The following is a 16,978-nucleotide window of genomic DNA, read 5'->3' as shown; positions in this document are numbered from 1 at the left end:
AAAGGGGGGGGCCAATCCCCGGCCTTTTTCCCCTTTTTTGGGTTGGCCCCCCCCCCCCCCCCCCCCCCCCCCATAGCTCACGCAACTCGCAGAGCAAGCCCTAAAGCAACAGTTTGGCTCGGCGGATGCCTACATTGATGTGTGGATGCACTTTTTGACCGTAGTTGTCAAACGCCAACAGCAGGGTACACCTTGTCCCTCCTGGTTTCGCTACCAGCTTGTGGCTTGCCTCTGGCTCTCGGTTTAGCATGTCACTTTTCTCAACGCATATTTACCTAATGTTGGCTGGTTTTGTCATTTCCGGCTGCAGGCGAAAAGGGTGTTTCGGAGGAAGATTGGGCTCGCCATCGTGATACTGCCCTCACCTATCTTCTCGACTACCTTGGGGGGTGGCTGAGTGACCCCCAACATCGTCTCGTGTCGTGCTTGGTACGTGAGAAAGCGCACGCACCGCCAATTGCAACATGGTGAATAAAACACAAGCGCGCCATGTAGTGGGCTGTTGGCCGTCGCATTGCTCGCAGCCGCTTCTCAACAAGCGCGTGCTCCTCGAACAGGCCGAGCTGGAGAGCCGAGTCACGGGCGACAGCCGCAAAGGCCGGGAGATGCTTGACATGATTCTGCAGGACGAAGCAACTCGCCCTCTGGTATACTTGATGTGGCACCCCGGCCGTGGAGAAGCAAGATAGGATAGGCAGCATGGTTCAGCTGCCTGAATCACTGATGCTTCTCATCGGCTGTTTTTCCCTTGACCTGCGTCGCCCCTTTACTTGCTTTGCCTGCGCCCACAGTACGCTACCTGGAAGGCCGTCATTGCATATGAACGCCAACACAACGCTTCGATCGAGGCGCTTCTGGAACTGCATCAAGAAGCATTTGAGGCCGTTCAAGATTACGGTTACTACATGGCCCGGGTATGTGCTCCTGCTTGACAGGCTAGCAAGGGAGGGGGGGCACATGGCTGTGTACTCAGCAATTCTTGACGTTTTGCTTTCTGAAACAAGCTTGCACTTGCTTTGTGATTGTTGCTCATGGTTCGTCTATCTTCAACTCTTGACTGCGGCACAGGATTACCAGCAGCTGGTTCTCACCACTTCACAAGCAGACCCGGCCATCGTGTTGCGCCTGTTCGGAAGTCTCATTGCACGGCCACAAGAGGTTGTTGCAGCGACAGCCGCCCATAGCGAATCAGGCTCCAAGAAGCCTGCCAAGTCGGCCAAGCGATCCGGTGCGTGTGTGGCTGAGAGTGCATGTTGGCTTTTGCTATGTACCTTGTCTTCTCACAACCTCATGTCACAGCGGACGACGCAAACGTTGAGCCTCGTGCAAAGAAGACTGCCACCCAGGCCGCGACGAATTCAGCAACCGAAGCCATGGACACAAGTGCGCCTCGCGGCGCGACTCCTACACATGGTGCCGGCGATGAGTCCGCTCCCGTGGCGCCGCGTCAGGTGGGTTCATTGTTCTCGATTGATTTTGTACGCCTCTTGGGGGTTTGAGCTCACGTCACTCGTACTCGACATCTAGGCACACAAAGTTGAGGCCGAGGATCGCACGGTCTTTGTCAAGAACTTGGACTTTTCTGTGCGTCACGCCTGCGCCTCGCTTAAAAACTGTTGCTTCACATTGGTCTTGTTTTCCTGAATGACACTCTCATCTGCATGTGCTCGTGCCTTTAGGTTACGGAGGACGAGCTTCGTGCACGGTTTGCAGACGTATGTCTCATGATACACCATCGCTCTCACGCACGCCTCTGGACCCGGTACCCCGTGCCTCTAGCTGCAATTCGCTCCTCACATCCTTTCTTTGGCTGCTTTCTGCAGTGCGGAGAAATTGTAGACGTGCGAATGCCATTCAACCACAAGGGCAAGGCAAAGGGTTATGCCTACCTGGAGTTTGCCTCGGTGAGTTGTCACAGCCAAGTTGCACTTTCGTTGTAACAGAGCGCCTTGTCCGTGGCCTAATTCTCTTGGCGCCGGTGTGCACAGGCGAGTGCCGTCAATCCAGCGCTGAGCAAGGACCGTCAAATTATGGGCACGCGTCCCATGCTTGTGGACCGCTAGTACGTTCTAATGAGGCGACAGGCACGCCCCAATGTCATCTTGCACCCTTCAAGCATTTATTTTGCTCCGTTCACTCAAGTGTGTGTGTGTGTATGTGCGTGTGTGCGCGCGTAGTGTTGACCGCTCGCAAATGCCGTCATTGCCCTTCAAACACACGACTGACAAAAACCCCAAGTCGTTGTTTGTCAAAAATCTGGACTATAAGGCCAGTGAAGCTGAGATCAAGGACCTCTTCAACAAGGTGCGAGACAGCGCAGCCATGACCCCTGCCCTTTCTCTTCAATACATTATTTTTTCGCTGTTCAGTCTTCACACTGCAAGGTTCGGACTGACATGAACTTGCTTGTAGCATGGTGCGGTGGAAGCGGTGCGGCTTGTAACCAAGTTTGACGGCTCGCGGCGCGACTTTTGCTACGTGGATGTAAGACTTTGCTCCTTTGAATAGCCCCCAACCCGCCTTTTTTATTTTTTTTTTATTTTTCTCCATTTCGTATTCATCATCATTATCAACATCATCATCATCATCACCATTACCGCCGCCGCCACCACCACCATCACCTGTTTAGCGCCGGCAAAAGCTTTTGCTCACACTGTGCCTCTCGCGTTAGTTTGTCACAGAGGCTGATGCAGCAAAGGCACAAGCAGCCCTGGATGGCCACATGCTTCACGGTGCGATACAGACTACTTGAGTGTGCGAATGAAGTGGCGCGCGTTGGCTCATGGTGTTGTTGTGGATGCACAGGGCGTGCTCTTCGAGTCAACATTAGCAAGCCGCCCGGCCCCTTGAGGCAAACGCTTGGTGGTGGACGGCCGACATTGGGTGGAGGACCTGGTTCCACCAAGAGGTAGGAAGCTTTGAAAAACCCTGTCTGATCCAACAAAACCATTCTCGTCCACGTGTCTTTTGATTCAGCGCATACCTCACATCACGGCCTTGTTTCATTTTAGCCATCCGGCCCCGCGCCTGGTGCCTCGAGCAGTCGCCAAAGCACAGCAAGCGAAAAGTGCAGCCACTGCGAGTCATTCAAATGCTGCCCCGGCCAAACCCACGAGCGCGAATCCAGCCGCGGCCAAGCGCTCCAATGCTGATTTCCGTGCGCTTCTCCTGAAAAAATAGCAGTCCTGTCTGTCTTGCTAGTGGCTTCAAGTTGCAATTCACTGAGACACACGTCGTTGATGAAAATCAGTTTTGTGTTGGCAAAACTTGCGTTACGCTACATGTGTCGGCTGACACACACACACACACACACACATCTCTTTTTCTTTTCTTTTTTTCCCGATTTTTTTGCCTTTTTTTTTAGGCCTCCACGTTGAGGATGGCTGACAGACGTGACGAGCACGAGGCTGGGCCCATGATTGAGGCTGGGGCTGAGCAGGAGGATGCGGATCAGACGACACCCGTGCCTATGGGTATTGAGCCATTGGATGATGATGTAACTGAGGCGCGGGAGGAGGTGGCTGATGCAAAAAAGGAGGATGCGAATGACAGTGAGGCTGGGCGTAGTTTGAGTGGGACCTGGATCGCCAACCTGATGGTCGGCGCACAGAAGCAGCTGGCAGCTTTGCGCAGTCGATCCAAGCCCAGCGCAGAGCCGACTGGCGAGTCTGCTATCTTGGACGCTGAAGATACAGCTTTTGGTGAAACGGGCGCAACTCAACCCTCTGAAATGGATACGGCTGATCCAAAGTCTGAGCTCTTGCAAGCTGATGGCCCACCTCTGGTGCGCACCGCCAGCGAACCGGCGCGGGCACGCTCCTCCGGACCAGATCGCGATTCGCCCGTGAGCGAAGCTGCGGCCAGTGAGCCGCCGCATCCGGTTGCAGCCTATGATTTGGACCAGGCCATGAGCGTGCCGGCAGCCGATCCCCTCCCACCCCTGGGGGCCGACCAGGTGCGGTGGTATTTTAACGACCCATACATTGCCGTTGGCCTCAAGACGAAGGCCCGACATTGGGAGCCTTTCTGTTGCCACGATGCGCGTCGCCTCGAGAGCCTGTACCAGCGCCAGCTGCAGACCCTCCGAGCGCCCATCACCACCGACCCCCCTGCCGCTACTCGCGCCCCCACCGTTGGTACGTGGCCAGTCTAGATTAGACCTTAGACCCTTTGGCCTCCCCTGGCTTACTGAATGCAACATCAACTTGACCAGCTCATGACTGCTTTTTCTCTCACCAAACATTTTCCATTGTCGTCCATTGCTGCTGGTGTCTTCATCGTTATGTTGAACGAACAGATCGCGAGGAAGTTCGTGGCGGCCTGTACGAGGTGGAAGTGCTCTCCAACAAGGATCGGCGCCACATTGCTTGGTCAGTTCTCCAATCTCAAAGCTGTGCCACAGCGCGGGCACTGCACCATCAGCTTCGTGCATGACCCCACCAGCCTACTGGCTCGTGGCTCACTTTGCGCTGCAATTACCCGCAGGCCAATCTATTGGGATTCTGAGGAGCCCCTGCAGGTAACGCGGGGAACCTGGTTTGAAAAAAGCGACAACGCTCTGCAGCCACTGGATGAGACGCTGGCAGACGCCATTGAAGCAGAGCATGTTACCGTGGCATACCGTCGGCACTTGGAACGAGAAATGCGTCGCCGCGAGGAACTCGCCGCATACACGCGTGAGCTGGCCGACCCGGAACGCCGGCGCCGCTCCAGCAAGCCCAAGACAGGTCTCGAGGAGCTCCATCGTCTGGACATGGTTGGTGGCAAAACTGCCATTTGGTATGGTATAGAAGATATTCGTCTTTGCGACACCATCGCGTCCTGGGCACCCACCTATGCCGGGCGCAGCATCTATCGCGGACATGCACACGTACGCGAACATGCCCGGCTCGTGCTCCGTCAACTTCAGTGTGCAAAAAATTCCAAAAAAACTCATGTGCTTGTCCTTCGTGACAGGCCTGCCACGTGATTACTGGAGCACGCAAGGACGACGACGATAGTCACTGTCGATGCGGCAAGGCTGAACACCTTGTATTGGTCATCCACGGCATTGGTATGCGCGTTTGGTCGCTTTGTCTTTTGTTCACATGCATCATAGACACACCACATGACGATGCTTCGGGCACGTTGCGCGGGATTTAGGTCAAGCGTATGAGCAGACCATCGTGGAAATGTCCGCATACCTGCGCAACATGTCGCAAGCATATGCCAAGGCAGGGCACCTCGACAATTCCTATCAGTGCGTCAACCAGCTGTGGCCTCTCTATTTTGGCCCCGCATGCATCCAGTGGGACGTAAGTTTGCGTGCTCACCCCCCACATGCTCCCCTTGCGATCTGCAGGCAAGGTCACAAGCATGTGGATTTCCTTCCCATTGAGTGGCGCACGTCGCTGGCGTTGGATGGCGGCACCATTGATGCCATTACCCCACCGGTACTTGGCCCAGTTCGATTGGTCCCGAAGATTGTCTGAAGTCAGAACCCGACATTCTGCATCTGCTCATCAAACCTGGCTCATGTGGTGCTTCTGTTGTGGGCAGGGCGTCGAAGTGGCCCGCCGTTTCCTCAACAATGGTGCCTTGGATGTTCTGTATTTCACCTCACCCAAGTACGTGCTCAAGTGGAGATGGGCACGCTCGCGCTTTCAAGTGGCGTGCCTTGCCTGCCTCACATTGCGAGCAAACGGGTGCTTTTGCATCTGCGTATTTTAGGTTTTGTCAAGAAATCATGGACAGCGTCACAGATAAGCTCAATGCCGTGTATGCTGAATACACGCGGCGTCATCCAGATTTTGAGCGGAACGGTGGCAAGGTCTCCATTGTTGCCCACTCGCTGGGTGGAGTCATTAGCCACGCATTGCTCACTCACCAGGTCAGTTCCTGGTGCAAAACAAACCGACCGAGCCTCAAGGGGACTGCCAGTGACCGCTGCCCGACAGCTCAGCCTGTGAGATTGTTGTTTTAGGATTCGGCGGTGGAGATGGAGGACGATATGCGCGAGGCTCGGGAGGAGCACGCACGACTTGTGGCTCTGCGCCGCGAAATCAATGCGCTCAAAATGCGGGCCCGTCGTCGCAAAGCAGGACATTTGCTGAAAGTGGAAAACGAGAAGAAGCCCAAGCGTGGTACGCCAGCAGTATCAAGTCCCGCGCAGCTCCACCCCTTGCACATCAGATGTGACTGGCCAGCATTTGACTCATGCATTTGTGCGCGTCAACATGCGCAACTTGGCAGCTGGTCCTCGTGGCAGCCTGTCCCTCACTCTGCCAGAGGTGGAGGATGTAGACGATATCTTGGATGACCAGCCAGAGGACATGGATGGAGATGACGAGGATCACGGCGATCCGTTTGACGAACCAACTGCAGACACTGCAACCGCTGCACCCCCGTCACCATCAGCCAGTGGCCAGCCATCGCTACACCCCATGCCTGCGGTACGGCTCAAGCTGCGGGTTCATCTCATCGATCCCACCTCGTTTTTCCCAAACACCCAAAACCAAGACAAAAAATGAAAGCACAAAGCCTGATCTTGCTGGTTGCAGATTTTTTCCAAGCTACATTTCCCGGTGCGCCAACTTTTCACGCTGGGAAGCCCCATCTCCATTTTCTTGACTATGCGCGGTGCACGCTCAAAGGATCAAAAGTATGGCGTATCGACCATTGTCCGAATACTGTATTCGTAGGCCGCCCTGTGCTTTGAAGAATGCTCACCGCTTCTATTGGTGCTCGTGTTTCTTGATTTTGTTTCTCGGTTGGTGTGCTTAGGAAAAGTTCGAGTGCCATGTTACTGCCTCCGAATACACGCCTTTATAACATTTACCACAGGTTTGTGAAACACTTCGTGCGTGTGCCAAAGGTGCATTTGCTTCATTTGAACTCGACATGCGAATATGGCTCGTAGCGCGGATCCTCTGGCGTATCGCCTCGAGCCCCTACTGCAAGTAGAGCCCCATGATGGTATGCTCAATCGACATCTTGTCTTTCGCTTGAGCATTTGTCGCGTCAACTTCCTCCATCGTGCCGTTTGCAGATCTCACATTGTCGGGGGCGTCTGACTTCATGGTGTCGGAAACAGATCCAGTCAACGTGCCCGACTTTGAGCTGGGTGCCAGCGGCATTTTTAGGTAGGAGATGCTCGATGTGTGCAATCGGCGTTCAAGGGGCTGGCTTATACTTTTGCATCTTGTCCACAGCGTCGTCTCGAAGACGGTTAACCCGTTTCTCAAAACGCTCAATCAAGCTGCAACCACAATCTCACAGTGGCGGGCTGGCCGGAAACAGGTACGTCAAGCAACTGCTTGATCACATGACCTTGCTTTCTGGGCGCTCTTCATCTTATGTTCAGCCATCGAGTCACGGATCGGCTGCCGATTGGCGTTGCGTTCTTTTGGCAGGCCGTCTCGATGCTGACGCTTGCGGCGGCTGTGACGGAGTCTGCACCCGACGACGACGATTTGGACGAGGCGCGAGCTGACTCAAGTGATGCTTCAAGCGCTGAAAGGCCATCCCAAGGTCTGCTCACCAGCAGGGGCCAAGGCGTCGGATATGGACCAGTCTCAGCTCCCAGCTCTAACTTGCATTGGCGGTGCTCTTCTTTTGGAACAATAGGCTCAAGCATTGCACAGGCTCGCGGCGAGGTCGTGCGTGTCTCAAACCAAGGTATGCACTAGCTTCAAACAAAAGCCTACCAAGATAGCTTTTTTTTTTTTTTTTTTTTGTTTTTTCTTTTTTCGGTTGCTTCAGGCAGCATCATCGTTGGACCTTGACCGCTCGTTTATTGCAGATCCCACACCCTCGGACAGAACAGAAGATGAAGAAGACGGGAGCAAAATTCGGATTCCGTTTGGTCAGACGCCGGCAAACCATCGCACTATTGGCCTGGTTGGGAGGCATATGTGAGCGATCGCGGGGCTGACAAGGGTTTTCTCTTGCGTGTTCTCTAGACCGAACTGATTTTGTGGTGGCCGGGGGCGCCGGTGATGTGGGGATTCAGTCACTTCAGTACTTGTCTCTGTTGAGTGCCCATACTGATTACTGGTATCGATGGGATGTGACGCATTTCATCAACCAAACCTTGATCAACGGTCTTGGTTTGGATCGCGAGGTTTAAGCATTCGTTGGCTCGGCAACACCTGAGAGCAGCGGTTTGCCTCCACAGACCCAACGAAGTTTTGTCTCAACTAGCTTGGGAACGAATATACAGGGCCATACGCTGTGTTTGCGTTTTTTTGAAGGATAATACACGTGAATTTTGTCTGTGAAATTGACTTCTGCTATTGGCGTGCTGAGCAGAGAACAAAAGGGGGTTGGCTGGTTATGACTGAGTGTCCTCATCTTTAAGGAGGTGGCCAAGCTCACGGCGCAAGTGGCCTAGCTTTTCCCGTTCCGATGTCAACGCCTTGTCCAAGCGCAGCACTTCAACCTGCGTGCGCATGAGAATGCGGCGAGCTTGAACTGCATTCATATTGGATAGATTCTATGACAACAGGATGGGTAGGCGCAGACCCAATGAGATGCATCTTTCTTCATAACAACAATTGTGGAGTGGTATGCCGGCAGTTCCTCCAAGGAGCAAATTACAAAGCACGTTCAGTGGATCTCGAGCAGCAAGGACACAAGCGTACCTCAGACGTCAGAACTAGGTCCGCCAGACGTAGATTGGCGCAGTCCTTCGTGATGACCGTCACCTTGTTGCTGGTTGTGATTAGATTAGTTGAAGAGCTGGAAATGTGCTCAATCAACTTTTGCACATCGTTATCCGAGGAAAAGTCTAACCCGCGCGCCGCACAAAGATGATAAAAGGCGGGTTGGCTTCAATCTTTTAAAGATGAAGAAGCATTGCACAAAGAGCAGCGCGCTCTACAGGCCAGATGCACGATGTGCTAGTACGTACCGGAACGAGCCAGGAGGGTTTTGATGAATGCCATGAGCTGCGCCGTGCAGGCCGACAGATCTTTGGAAGAAACCTGGAGCTCCTCCGCACGGTGGCCTTCCTGAACAAACGAGCGCAAGCACTCGGTCCAGACAGGCGTGTTCTCCACCACATTGTTCACGCACATGTTCACAGCGCCCAGCCTGGAAGGATTTGCAAACCAACAATAAGTGGCACACAAATGGTCGCCAACACCAACATGGCTAGAATCAAAAGCACATTGTACCAGTGACGTGTTTCAAGCGCTGCCGAGGCCTTGTCCCCTTCGTAGGCATCGCTGCCAAAGATACCCTATGGATGGTGAAACACACGCCCGCATTCAGAATCAATGGTTCTAATACATGCCCGCGTGCTTTGTACAACAAAGCAAGCAAGCATCGAAAGGCTTGTGGCAAATGCACAAAAAGACCTGCACTAGCAGAATGGACTAGCCTTGAGTAAGAGCGCATCTTCAATAAAGGCGCTTGCGGCGTCCATCATATGCTCGCACTCGTGCAGTAAACCCTGCGGGCGATTCCCATCACAGAATAAGGTCGTCGTGAGGTGAGTGACGCAGCCCGTGGCGCATTTCGTCACATATGGCGCGAGCAACCTGTGACCATGAGCGAGCGTTGCAGTTATTGGTAACTGAGCCACCTTGTTGAGCTTGAGCACGCGCTCGTCCTGGCCTTCGCTCGCGGTTTGCTCGCGCTGCAAGCGAGCAATGACGTCTTTGGCATCATGTACCAGCTGTTGGGCCCGGGTGACCTGAGCAGCAGCCGGGCAAAGGCCAGTCAGGTAGGATTGAATATGCCTTGCCCCGCAGACGTTGAACGAAAAGCTAACCTGATTCTCCGTATCTGTCGGCAGGGCACCACCGCCGGCACTACAGGCGGCCAAAGTCGCGTGCAAACGCCGGAGGGGGGCCTGTAGATTGATGACTGCAACGTGGGCACCAAGCATCGGCAGTGAGTTTCAAACGCATGCATCAAGAGTCTACGTCCCCACCAGAGTACGTACCAGCATCCATGGGTACCATGAGCTGGCTGTCGTGATCCGCGCCTTGAGATAGTACTGCCATTCACCCGAATACATCGTGCAAGCCCATCATGGAGCCGTGAGACGGCCTTGGTGGGACCAAGACAGGTGGCGAGCGAGGGTAAGATTTGCCACAGGACGAGAGAATGGCAAAGACAACACCTTGTTGCAACTGGGTGAAAAAAGCGGCAGCTGCAGGCTCGAGCGGTGGCAGACGCTCCAATAGCTCATGCCCGCGCTCTGGGGGCACAACTCCCGTGATTGCATGAGCCCTGGCGATCGTGGTCCCCAACAGACCAGCCAACACGGTGACTTTGCGCATCAATGACGCTGCACCATCATGCTCCTTTTGTCCCTATTCGCAAGGCAAACAGGCAACATCGGCGTTTGGTCACACGCCACGTGAGCTTGAGGTGCCAGTGTCAAGGGGGCACGGCGGATCGGGCCACCTACAAGCTCTTGAAGCCGATCCAGTGTGTGCTGACAGTTGTCAGCCGCGGTCACAATGGGGTCTTCTTTGATGACATGTGCGGTGCTAGTCACCGTCGCGCCAAGCTGCTCAAGCAGTGATTCAAGACCTGACTTGAAACTGTCACGTGACGTCTTGGTTCTGTGCAGCAAGGCCGAGTGCAAGCACCGCGTGTTGAGGGCGAGAGCAGGAGGAATATGGGGCGAGGGAGGTGAGGGGGCTTTTGGTGAGCTAGCTGTTGGCGGACATACTGAGCGAGTTGGACGTTAAGAGATTTTACTTGATCTTGCAGAGACATCTCCTTTTCCTCAGCGGAGCTTTTGAGGGAAGCAAGCAGTTGTTCGTGCTCCCGTTGCACCTGCTCCAAGCGTGTGCGAAGCTCTTGCAAGGCCTCTTGATGCCTGGACAAGCCGGATCAAAGAGGATGAGCGCTGTCTGGTGCCCGAAAGCTTCCGGTCAAAGTTGGGCTGTCACGACGGCGAAAGCCAAAAGAGGCGAACATACTTGTGATTTAGCGCTTGCACCGCTTTTTGGTGGTCCGTCTTCTCAAACTCGAGCGCTTCGCGTGCGGCCGTGCGTTCGACTTTGAGTGTGTTGGCCAAATTGTCACCTGGTCGACAAGATGAATGCAAAGAGGATGCACAAGGTGGTCAGGCGGGAAGCATGGGGCGAAACTTGTCCGGCAAAGGTGACGAGGGCCTGTCAGGGCTTTGCTTGGGTGCTATGTGCCATCAGAACAACCCGTCTCATCTGCTGAAGAGGACAGGTAACTCACCGTCACACCACACGGTATTGATCTCCGGGAGGGAATTGCAAAAATCCTCATACTCAAAGACGGCACCCTCTTTCTCGCTGCGGCCCTTGACAGACTTGAGCGAGCCGCAAAGTTCGAGCTGTTGACTGGCAATGGTGGATAGTGTCTTAAAAAACTTGAGTTTGGCCTCGCTGCCCCCATAAAGCGCGTGGTAGCAGGCAGTGAGTGGGCATGGGTTTAGGCCTGATGAAGCAGCGTGGGCAACGGCGGGTTGGTTTGCAAGCCCGTTGCCTGAGCCCGAAGCTTACATCAGGCGAAAGTAGCCTTCGCGCAATTCTTGATGCATTTCGCGCTCGACCTCAACTTGTTTATTTTGCAGCTGGGGAGCCGAGCAATATGCGTGACGAGTCGTGCACATGAGGCAGGTAAAGACCACACGAGGCAATGCGCCAAGAGACCATCATACCTTTTCGAGGATGGCAGAGCGCTGCCGCATGGCCTCGGTCAGTTCACCCATGGATGGGCCGTGGGAACGTCGGCGACTCATGGAGCCCCGACGACCACCGTCGTCCTCCTCTTCCGGAACGGCCAGTTGACCATCCTTGATGCCTGTCGAGGGTGCAGACGGGATACGTGTTTGTGCGGTATGAGAGGAGCATTGTTGCTGTAATCATTGTTTTACTCCTTTTGAAGAACAATACAGCGGCACGTACGCTTGTCCAAGTCCCCTCCGTCCTTTTTGGCAGCCGATTCGAACTTTTTGCGGATGCTCTCCACGTGCTTTTCGGCGCGGTGGTAGTCTACCTCCAAGGCTGTTCCAAGACCAGTCAACCAAATCAAAGCATGATGGCAATGCACATTTACCAAAGATGAAATTGCGGTGAGCTCATGAGGTACCAACCCAAAAGCCAGCGCGGCAAGGAAGGATGGCAAGAGCCTACGCACCCTTGTACTCTTTGCGCTCGCTGAGGATACTCTTCCAATGGACATAGTAAGTTTCATAGGCTAAGCGAAGAGGAGATGGGACTTGTGAGCAAAAGGATCATAGAAGAACGGCAGCGGGTATGCCACCACGAGCATACCAGCAATGAATTCTTCGAGAGCGTCGGTCATGTCCGTGTCGGCGCTACACATGGCTGCAATAAATTCATGGATCTGGCTCGTCTGCGTGGTCGACCACTTGGTCAATTCGCTGGGCTCATGCAACACGGGTGTTCCAAGGTGAGACGGGCGGCGGAAGTGCAATGGCAGCGGGGAGACGGAGCAAGCACGGCGCGTGCTGCTGCAAGAAGGGGGAGCGGGCAGGGAGCCATCTGGTCCTACGTGGCGGTGATGCTGCTGTGCTTGCTCAGGGAGGCCATGGGGTCGCGAACGCGCTTGATTTCAAAGAGCACATTGCGCAGTTCGCCCTCGGAAAGCATCCGATTCTGGGCGTGCTTGAAAGCGCGCAGCATGTTGGCCAGGTCGTTCGCGCCTTCCAACAAAGATGCGGGCAGCAGGGGTGGCAGTGGCTGGTTCGGTTGACGTAGCAGTCAAGGTTGTGCGAGCAGAGCCTAGGGCCGAAGCATGGTGCCCAAACACAAGTTGAAGTGAGCGCGAGGTCGGCACATTATCGTCGCGGCTTGCTGGAGCCCTCGCTGCGAGTGTGCACCTGTGCTGGAAGCAAGGGAAAACAGAAATGCAATGTTGGCCGACTGACTGCGCCTGTGCTTGCTGTTAAGTTGTAATGGCAGTGCGGTTGACCGTGGGGGTGAGTACCAACATGTAAAGTCGAGCTTGAGTCGGTGGACAAGTGCCCTTGCGGCTGCACTGAACAAGCAAGATCTAAAGTCAAAAGACCCAGGCAGAAGCGTGGCGTTGCCGCGACTCTTTCGTGGGATCAAGGGAGAGACTGAGGGCGGCAAAGAAAGGCCAAGGATCAGGAGCAGAATAATATGTGCCGCAGCTTGCGTTGGGGGAGATGGTGTGGCTCACAGCCGCTTGGGTGCGAGTCGTGAATGCGTGCATGTACGGATCGCAAGCCTCACGCGCGCGTGTGCGCTGAATGTGTCACTAAACGGGGAAAACAAAGAAAATAGGGTGGGGGGGATGGGGGAGAAGGCTGCATGGACAAGCGCACGGACAGGCGGGACCAAGGCGATCACGTTGCCCAGGTTGATCTCGCGGTACGACGGTGACGCGCACCAGACTGATGGATGTCGGGAGGATGACACGAAAACAGGGGAGCCTCTGGGGTCGTAGCGCCGTGTGCATGGGCAACCAACGCCGTGCCTTGGCGCCCTTTGCACAGGGGTTTTTCCTTTGGTCTTCTCTTTGGTCTTTTGGTCTTTTGGTCTTTTGTCAGAAGTAAGATTGCATTGTCTTGTTATAAAAAGAGAGTACATACTATACTTCCGAGAGTCGGATGAAAAAGTTGACCGCTGAGTTCGATAGAAAGGTGCATTCTGTGTGGACACAACCTTGCTTCGACGACGAAATTGTCAGATGCTGACAACTGGATGGATTGCGCAATGGAAAGTACCAAATGTCTGACAACAACAACAACAACAACAACAACACATAGCTTATCGGGCGCCAAGACGTTGACGGCCGCCGTCAATGGCAATGCACTCGCCCGTGATAAAGGAGGCGTGATCTGACATGAGAAAGGCAATGAGCTCCCCAACCTCCTCGGGCTGTCCAATCTAGAGCAATGGGAGCACAGCGTGTATGTAGTGTTTTTGCAGGAAACTATGTAAACCATGCGAGCGCGAAGCAGAGCAAAAAAAAAAGTCAGACTGACCTTGCCTCGAAACTTGGCGAGAGGATGGGTCACGTCGACTGAGCGCTGCAAAAAGGCCGCGTACTGGTCCTCGTCCAGGCCCCCGCGCTTCTGCAACTGGGACACAATCACGCCAGGATTGACGCTGTTGACGCGGATACCCTCCTCCGCCAAGTCCACGGCGGCGCACTGTGTCAGCATATCAGCTGCTGCCTTGGACGCACAATAGGCTGCGCAGGCTAAAGGACTCGGGCCAAGGCCACCATGGTCAGTCGAAAACCACGTATTGCAATCACAACGGGACGGTCCTGGATGCGAGGAACCTCGTCTCACCGGCGAATGACTGCTTGGCGTTGACGGAGGTGACGTTGATGATGGATGATCCGGCTGTACCCGGTGCAGTGGCCTTGAGGTGCGGGACAGCATGCTATCAAAATTGAAGCGCACAGCGCGAGGGGCGCATGGTACCTTGTGAGTTCACGAGTCAGTGGTCATAACAAGGCTAAGCGCAGCCACTGACTAACCTGCATCATCTCGAATACCACTTGGGTGTTGATGGCAAAATTGTCCTGGTAATTTTGAAGGTTGAACTGTGGCGAGCCCACCGCGCCACCCTAAAGACATCATGTCCACAAACCCAGCAACACCGTCGTTGGTCAGCAGAGTAGCCTGCTTGGTATGTGAGTCCCCTCAAGTCAACAGACCTTGAGCACACCAGCGCAATTGACAAGCCCGTGCAGGGACCCCAGCGCCGAGGCTGCAGCTTCAACCACCCGCTGGCATTCGCCTGCCTACATGTGGACCGAAAAAACAAAAAACAAAAGTAACACATTTGAGTGCCAGACGTGTGAGACATGTGTGCCAGACATGTGAGCGCCAGACATGCTTCTCCTCGGCACACGCGCACATCAAGATCTGGCCCACGACGCCGATGGAACTATAGCCCAGACCTTGGTGAGTTCACCCGGGATCGCAATAGCACCTGGTCCCTTCAACGCAGAGCGCAGTGCCTCCTCATTGCGACCCGTGAGTGCCACACGCGCGCCATGCGTTGCCAGCACTCGGGCCGTCGCCAAGCCAATGCCGGAGCTCGCGCCAGTCACGAGTATATTCTACGCTCGTTCACCCCATCAGCCCAATTGAGCCCAACAAGACACGCAACCGCCAAAGATCCGCGTTACACGTTGTGTCCTGACCTTGCCTGCTAGCATTGTGGCGTTTCAGGAGAGATGAAGGAACCAGACTTTGCCTCTGCCACCTAGCGTTGCAACTGACAGCTCGCACCGCTGTCTTCTTACTGTTGTTCCTGTTGTTGTTACTGTGTGTGTGTTTGTTCTTTGCTTTTCTTTTGCTCAATTTGAAGGACAATCTGAATTGTCAGCACGCCGAAGATCGCGTCGCGTCGCCAGAGAACCAAACGGCCCAAGCAGGGGGTACAGAGCGCAACGCACAGCGTGCGCATTAGCACAAAGAGGATAACGACCAAGCGCTTTCCACTCATGCCCCTTGATGATGGGGTGGAAGCGGAGGGCTGTTTGTTGACCCTCGCAGCAAGGCTGCTGCACGATAAGGAACAGAACACTTGAAAAGGAAAAGGACAGAGGTGCGCCGTCCGGCACTGACAGCACGTCACAAAAAACAAAACACAAGCTGGTTTAGAGAATAACACATTTCTTCTTGTTGCGGTGGGTGGGTTTCTTGGCTGGGGCTCCGCTACTGAGCTTGCTCGCCTTGATGAGCTTGGTCAAGTTCAGAAACGCCTGCCATTTAAACCAAGCAGTGCGCATGCTGCACATGAGCATGGCCAACATGGTATGGGTCGAAGCCATGAGATCAAGTGGACTAGAAAAGGCGCACCTCATCCACATTTTGGTTGGTTTTGGCCGAGGTCTCGAGATAAGACACATTCCACTGCCGCGCCACGTCATGCCAAAATATCAGACAAGCGCACCAGGGCCAAGTTGCATTTCATTTGATATGGATACGTTGCAGAACAATGGCGGATCTGAGCCCCACCACGAGGCGCAAGGAGGAAAGCAAGCAAAGCAAGCACGCGTGTACCTGGCTGGCCTTGGCCTGTGCATCGTCCGCAGAAACCTGACGCTCGCTTGTCATGTCAGCCTTGTTACCCACGAGGATCATGGGCATGCGACGACCCTCATGAACGCGCTCAATCTGCTCACGGAACTCATCCATGTGCTCAAAGGTTGGCGTCTCCGTCAACGAGAACACGCAAAGAAACCCCTGCGCCATGCATTTGCCCAGGGCATGAGACTCGACGACTGCATGCGACATGTCCAATGACGCTAAATCCCTTGCCAATCACCCTCCCCTTTTGCTCATCCAGCTCACCTCGCCACCGCGAAAGTAATTGTCACGGATAGCAGCATAGTCCTCCTGCGCACCAAGATGTAGTAACAGTAACATGAGTTAGAAAACTCGTTCTGGGTACAGAGACATTGGGACTGGAAAGGTGTCACGGTTGATCCTGAAGCAGATGGCATATCGCACCTGGCCAGCCGTGTCGAGGATGTTGACGGCACATTCCTCGCCATCGATGGTAACCTGCTTACGGTAGCTATCCGCCTTGGTGGGCTCGTAATCCTCCACAAACTGCAACCACGAAACGTTCAAGCCCAGAAACAAGTCAGCCTTGGGCGGGAGCCTTGCTTGCTCCTACCTCCCCTTCTCCTTATCGCCCTCCTTTACTGCCGGTCTTTGCCCACACAGTGTCATCGGCCTGGGTCACACGCCCAGAGGAAGGTCAGAGGGTAGGGCAAGGTGGCGCTTACCTCTTGATACATGTACTGGAGCGTGAGGGCAGACTTGCCCACACCGCCATCACCTACAACAATCACCTTGTGCAGCTCTCCCTTGGGTGCCATGTTGATGATGTTGGATTCAAAGTGACAAATGGAACGTTGAAGCGTTCAAGAAAGGCTTCAAGTCAACAGTTTGGGGCTCAAACTTGGGCCTGCCACGACCTGCAAAACCACACGAGGCCAACCGAGGTGAGCTGTGCCCAAGGCTGATGACGCTAACCGAACC

At 54.5% G+C, this 16,978-nt stretch overlaps 3 protein-coding genes across 3 annotated transcripts in view; 1 reads left to right on the top strand and 2 right to left on the bottom strand.

The window, feature by feature from the left end:
* Nucleotides 1–8,107, top strand: part of MONBRDRAFT_22541 (uncharacterized protein) — a gene marked incomplete at both ends in the record, with an annotated part of 10,267 nt that extends 2,160 nt beyond the window's left edge. Inside the window, 33 exons of the mRNA XM_001742824.1 lie at nt 77–185; nt 311–429; nt 525–647; nt 792–914; nt 1,069–1,228; nt 1,300–1,451; nt 1,528–1,584; nt 1,680–1,715; nt 1,824–1,904; nt 1,989–2,062; nt 2,178–2,304; nt 2,413–2,484; nt 2,672–2,732; nt 2,806–2,908; nt 2,977–3,067; nt 3,365–4,136; nt 4,298–4,370; nt 4,486–4,870; nt 4,957–5,053; nt 5,143–5,239; nt 5,342–5,432; nt 5,539–5,606; nt 5,710–5,869; nt 5,963–6,122; nt 6,172–6,431; nt 6,540–6,640; nt 6,763–6,822; nt 6,899–6,954; nt 7,073–7,121; nt 7,191–7,278; nt 7,392–7,509; nt 7,606–7,656; nt 7,941–8,107. Of these exons, the coding sequence (XP_001742876.1) occupies nt 77–185; nt 311–429; nt 525–647; nt 792–914; nt 1,069–1,228; nt 1,300–1,451; nt 1,528–1,584; nt 1,680–1,715; nt 1,824–1,904; nt 1,989–2,062; nt 2,178–2,304; nt 2,413–2,484; nt 2,672–2,732; nt 2,806–2,908; nt 2,977–3,067; nt 3,365–4,136; nt 4,298–4,370; nt 4,486–4,870; nt 4,957–5,053; nt 5,143–5,239; nt 5,342–5,432; nt 5,539–5,606; nt 5,710–5,869; nt 5,963–6,122; nt 6,172–6,431; nt 6,540–6,640; nt 6,763–6,822; nt 6,899–6,954; nt 7,073–7,121; nt 7,191–7,278; nt 7,392–7,509; nt 7,606–7,656; nt 7,941–8,107 (4,341 nt within the window). The remainder of the gene's footprint in view (nt 1–76; nt 186–310; nt 430–524; nt 648–791; nt 915–1,068; nt 1,229–1,299; nt 1,452–1,527; nt 1,585–1,679; nt 1,716–1,823; nt 1,905–1,988; nt 2,063–2,177; nt 2,305–2,412; nt 2,485–2,671; nt 2,733–2,805; nt 2,909–2,976; nt 3,068–3,364; nt 4,137–4,297; nt 4,371–4,485; nt 4,871–4,956; nt 5,054–5,142; nt 5,240–5,341; nt 5,433–5,538; nt 5,607–5,709; nt 5,870–5,962; nt 6,123–6,171; nt 6,432–6,539; nt 6,641–6,762; nt 6,823–6,898; nt 6,955–7,072; nt 7,122–7,190; nt 7,279–7,391; nt 7,510–7,605; nt 7,657–7,940) is intronic.
* Nucleotides 8,108–13,722: 5,615 nt separating this feature from the next.
* MONBRDRAFT_17381 (uncharacterized protein) lies at nt 13,723–15,180 on the bottom strand. The gene is made up of 7 exons (XM_001742377.1): nt 15,127–15,180; nt 14,881–15,042; nt 14,635–14,721; nt 14,455–14,544; nt 14,264–14,357; nt 13,952–14,169; nt 13,723–13,853 (listed from the first exon to the last, which is right to left on the bottom strand). Exons 1-7 carry the CDS (start codon nt 15,139–15,141, stop codon nt 13,734–13,736), a joined length of 786 nt encoding a protein of 261 aa, XP_001742429.1. The 5' UTR covers nt 15,142–15,180; the 3' UTR covers nt 13,723–13,733.
* Nucleotides 15,181–15,388: 208 nt separating this feature from the next.
* MONBRDRAFT_35711 (uncharacterized protein) lies at nt 15,389–16,815 on the bottom strand (the record flags this gene model as incomplete). The annotated part of the gene is made up of 6 exons (XM_001742376.1): nt 15,389–15,690; nt 15,788–15,841; nt 15,992–16,174; nt 16,283–16,327; nt 16,442–16,543; nt 16,723–16,815. The coding sequence occupies 6 exons, from the start codon at nt 16,813–16,815 to the stop codon at nt 15,586–15,588; spliced, it is 582 nt and encodes a 193-aa protein (XP_001742428.1). The 3' UTR covers nt 15,389–15,585.
* Nucleotides 16,816–16,978: the final 163 nt, after the last annotated feature.

The sequence above is a fragment of the Monosiga brevicollis genome, genomic scaffold (genome assembly GCF_000002865.3).
Source record: "Monosiga brevicollis MX1 MONBRscaffold_2 genomic scaffold, whole genome shotgun sequence".
Taxonomy (NCBI): domain Eukaryota; class Choanoflagellata; order Craspedida; family Salpingoecidae; genus Monosiga; species Monosiga brevicollis.
This window is presented reverse-complemented; position numbering and strand designations above follow the sequence as displayed.

What these genes read in the sequence shown, in the direction of transcription:
- MONBRDRAFT_17381 (XM_001742377.1), bottom strand. An exon ending in TGGTATTCGAGATGATGCAG is followed by an intron (nt 14,358 to 14,454) that starts GTTAGTCAGTGG and finishes CAATTTTGATAG; the next exon opens with CATGCTGTCCCGCACCTCAA. An exon ending in TCGCCAAGTTTCGAGGCAAG is followed by an intron (nt 13,854 to 13,951) that starts GTCAGTCTGACT and finishes CCATTGCTCTAG; the next exon opens with ATTGGACAGCCCGAGGAGGT.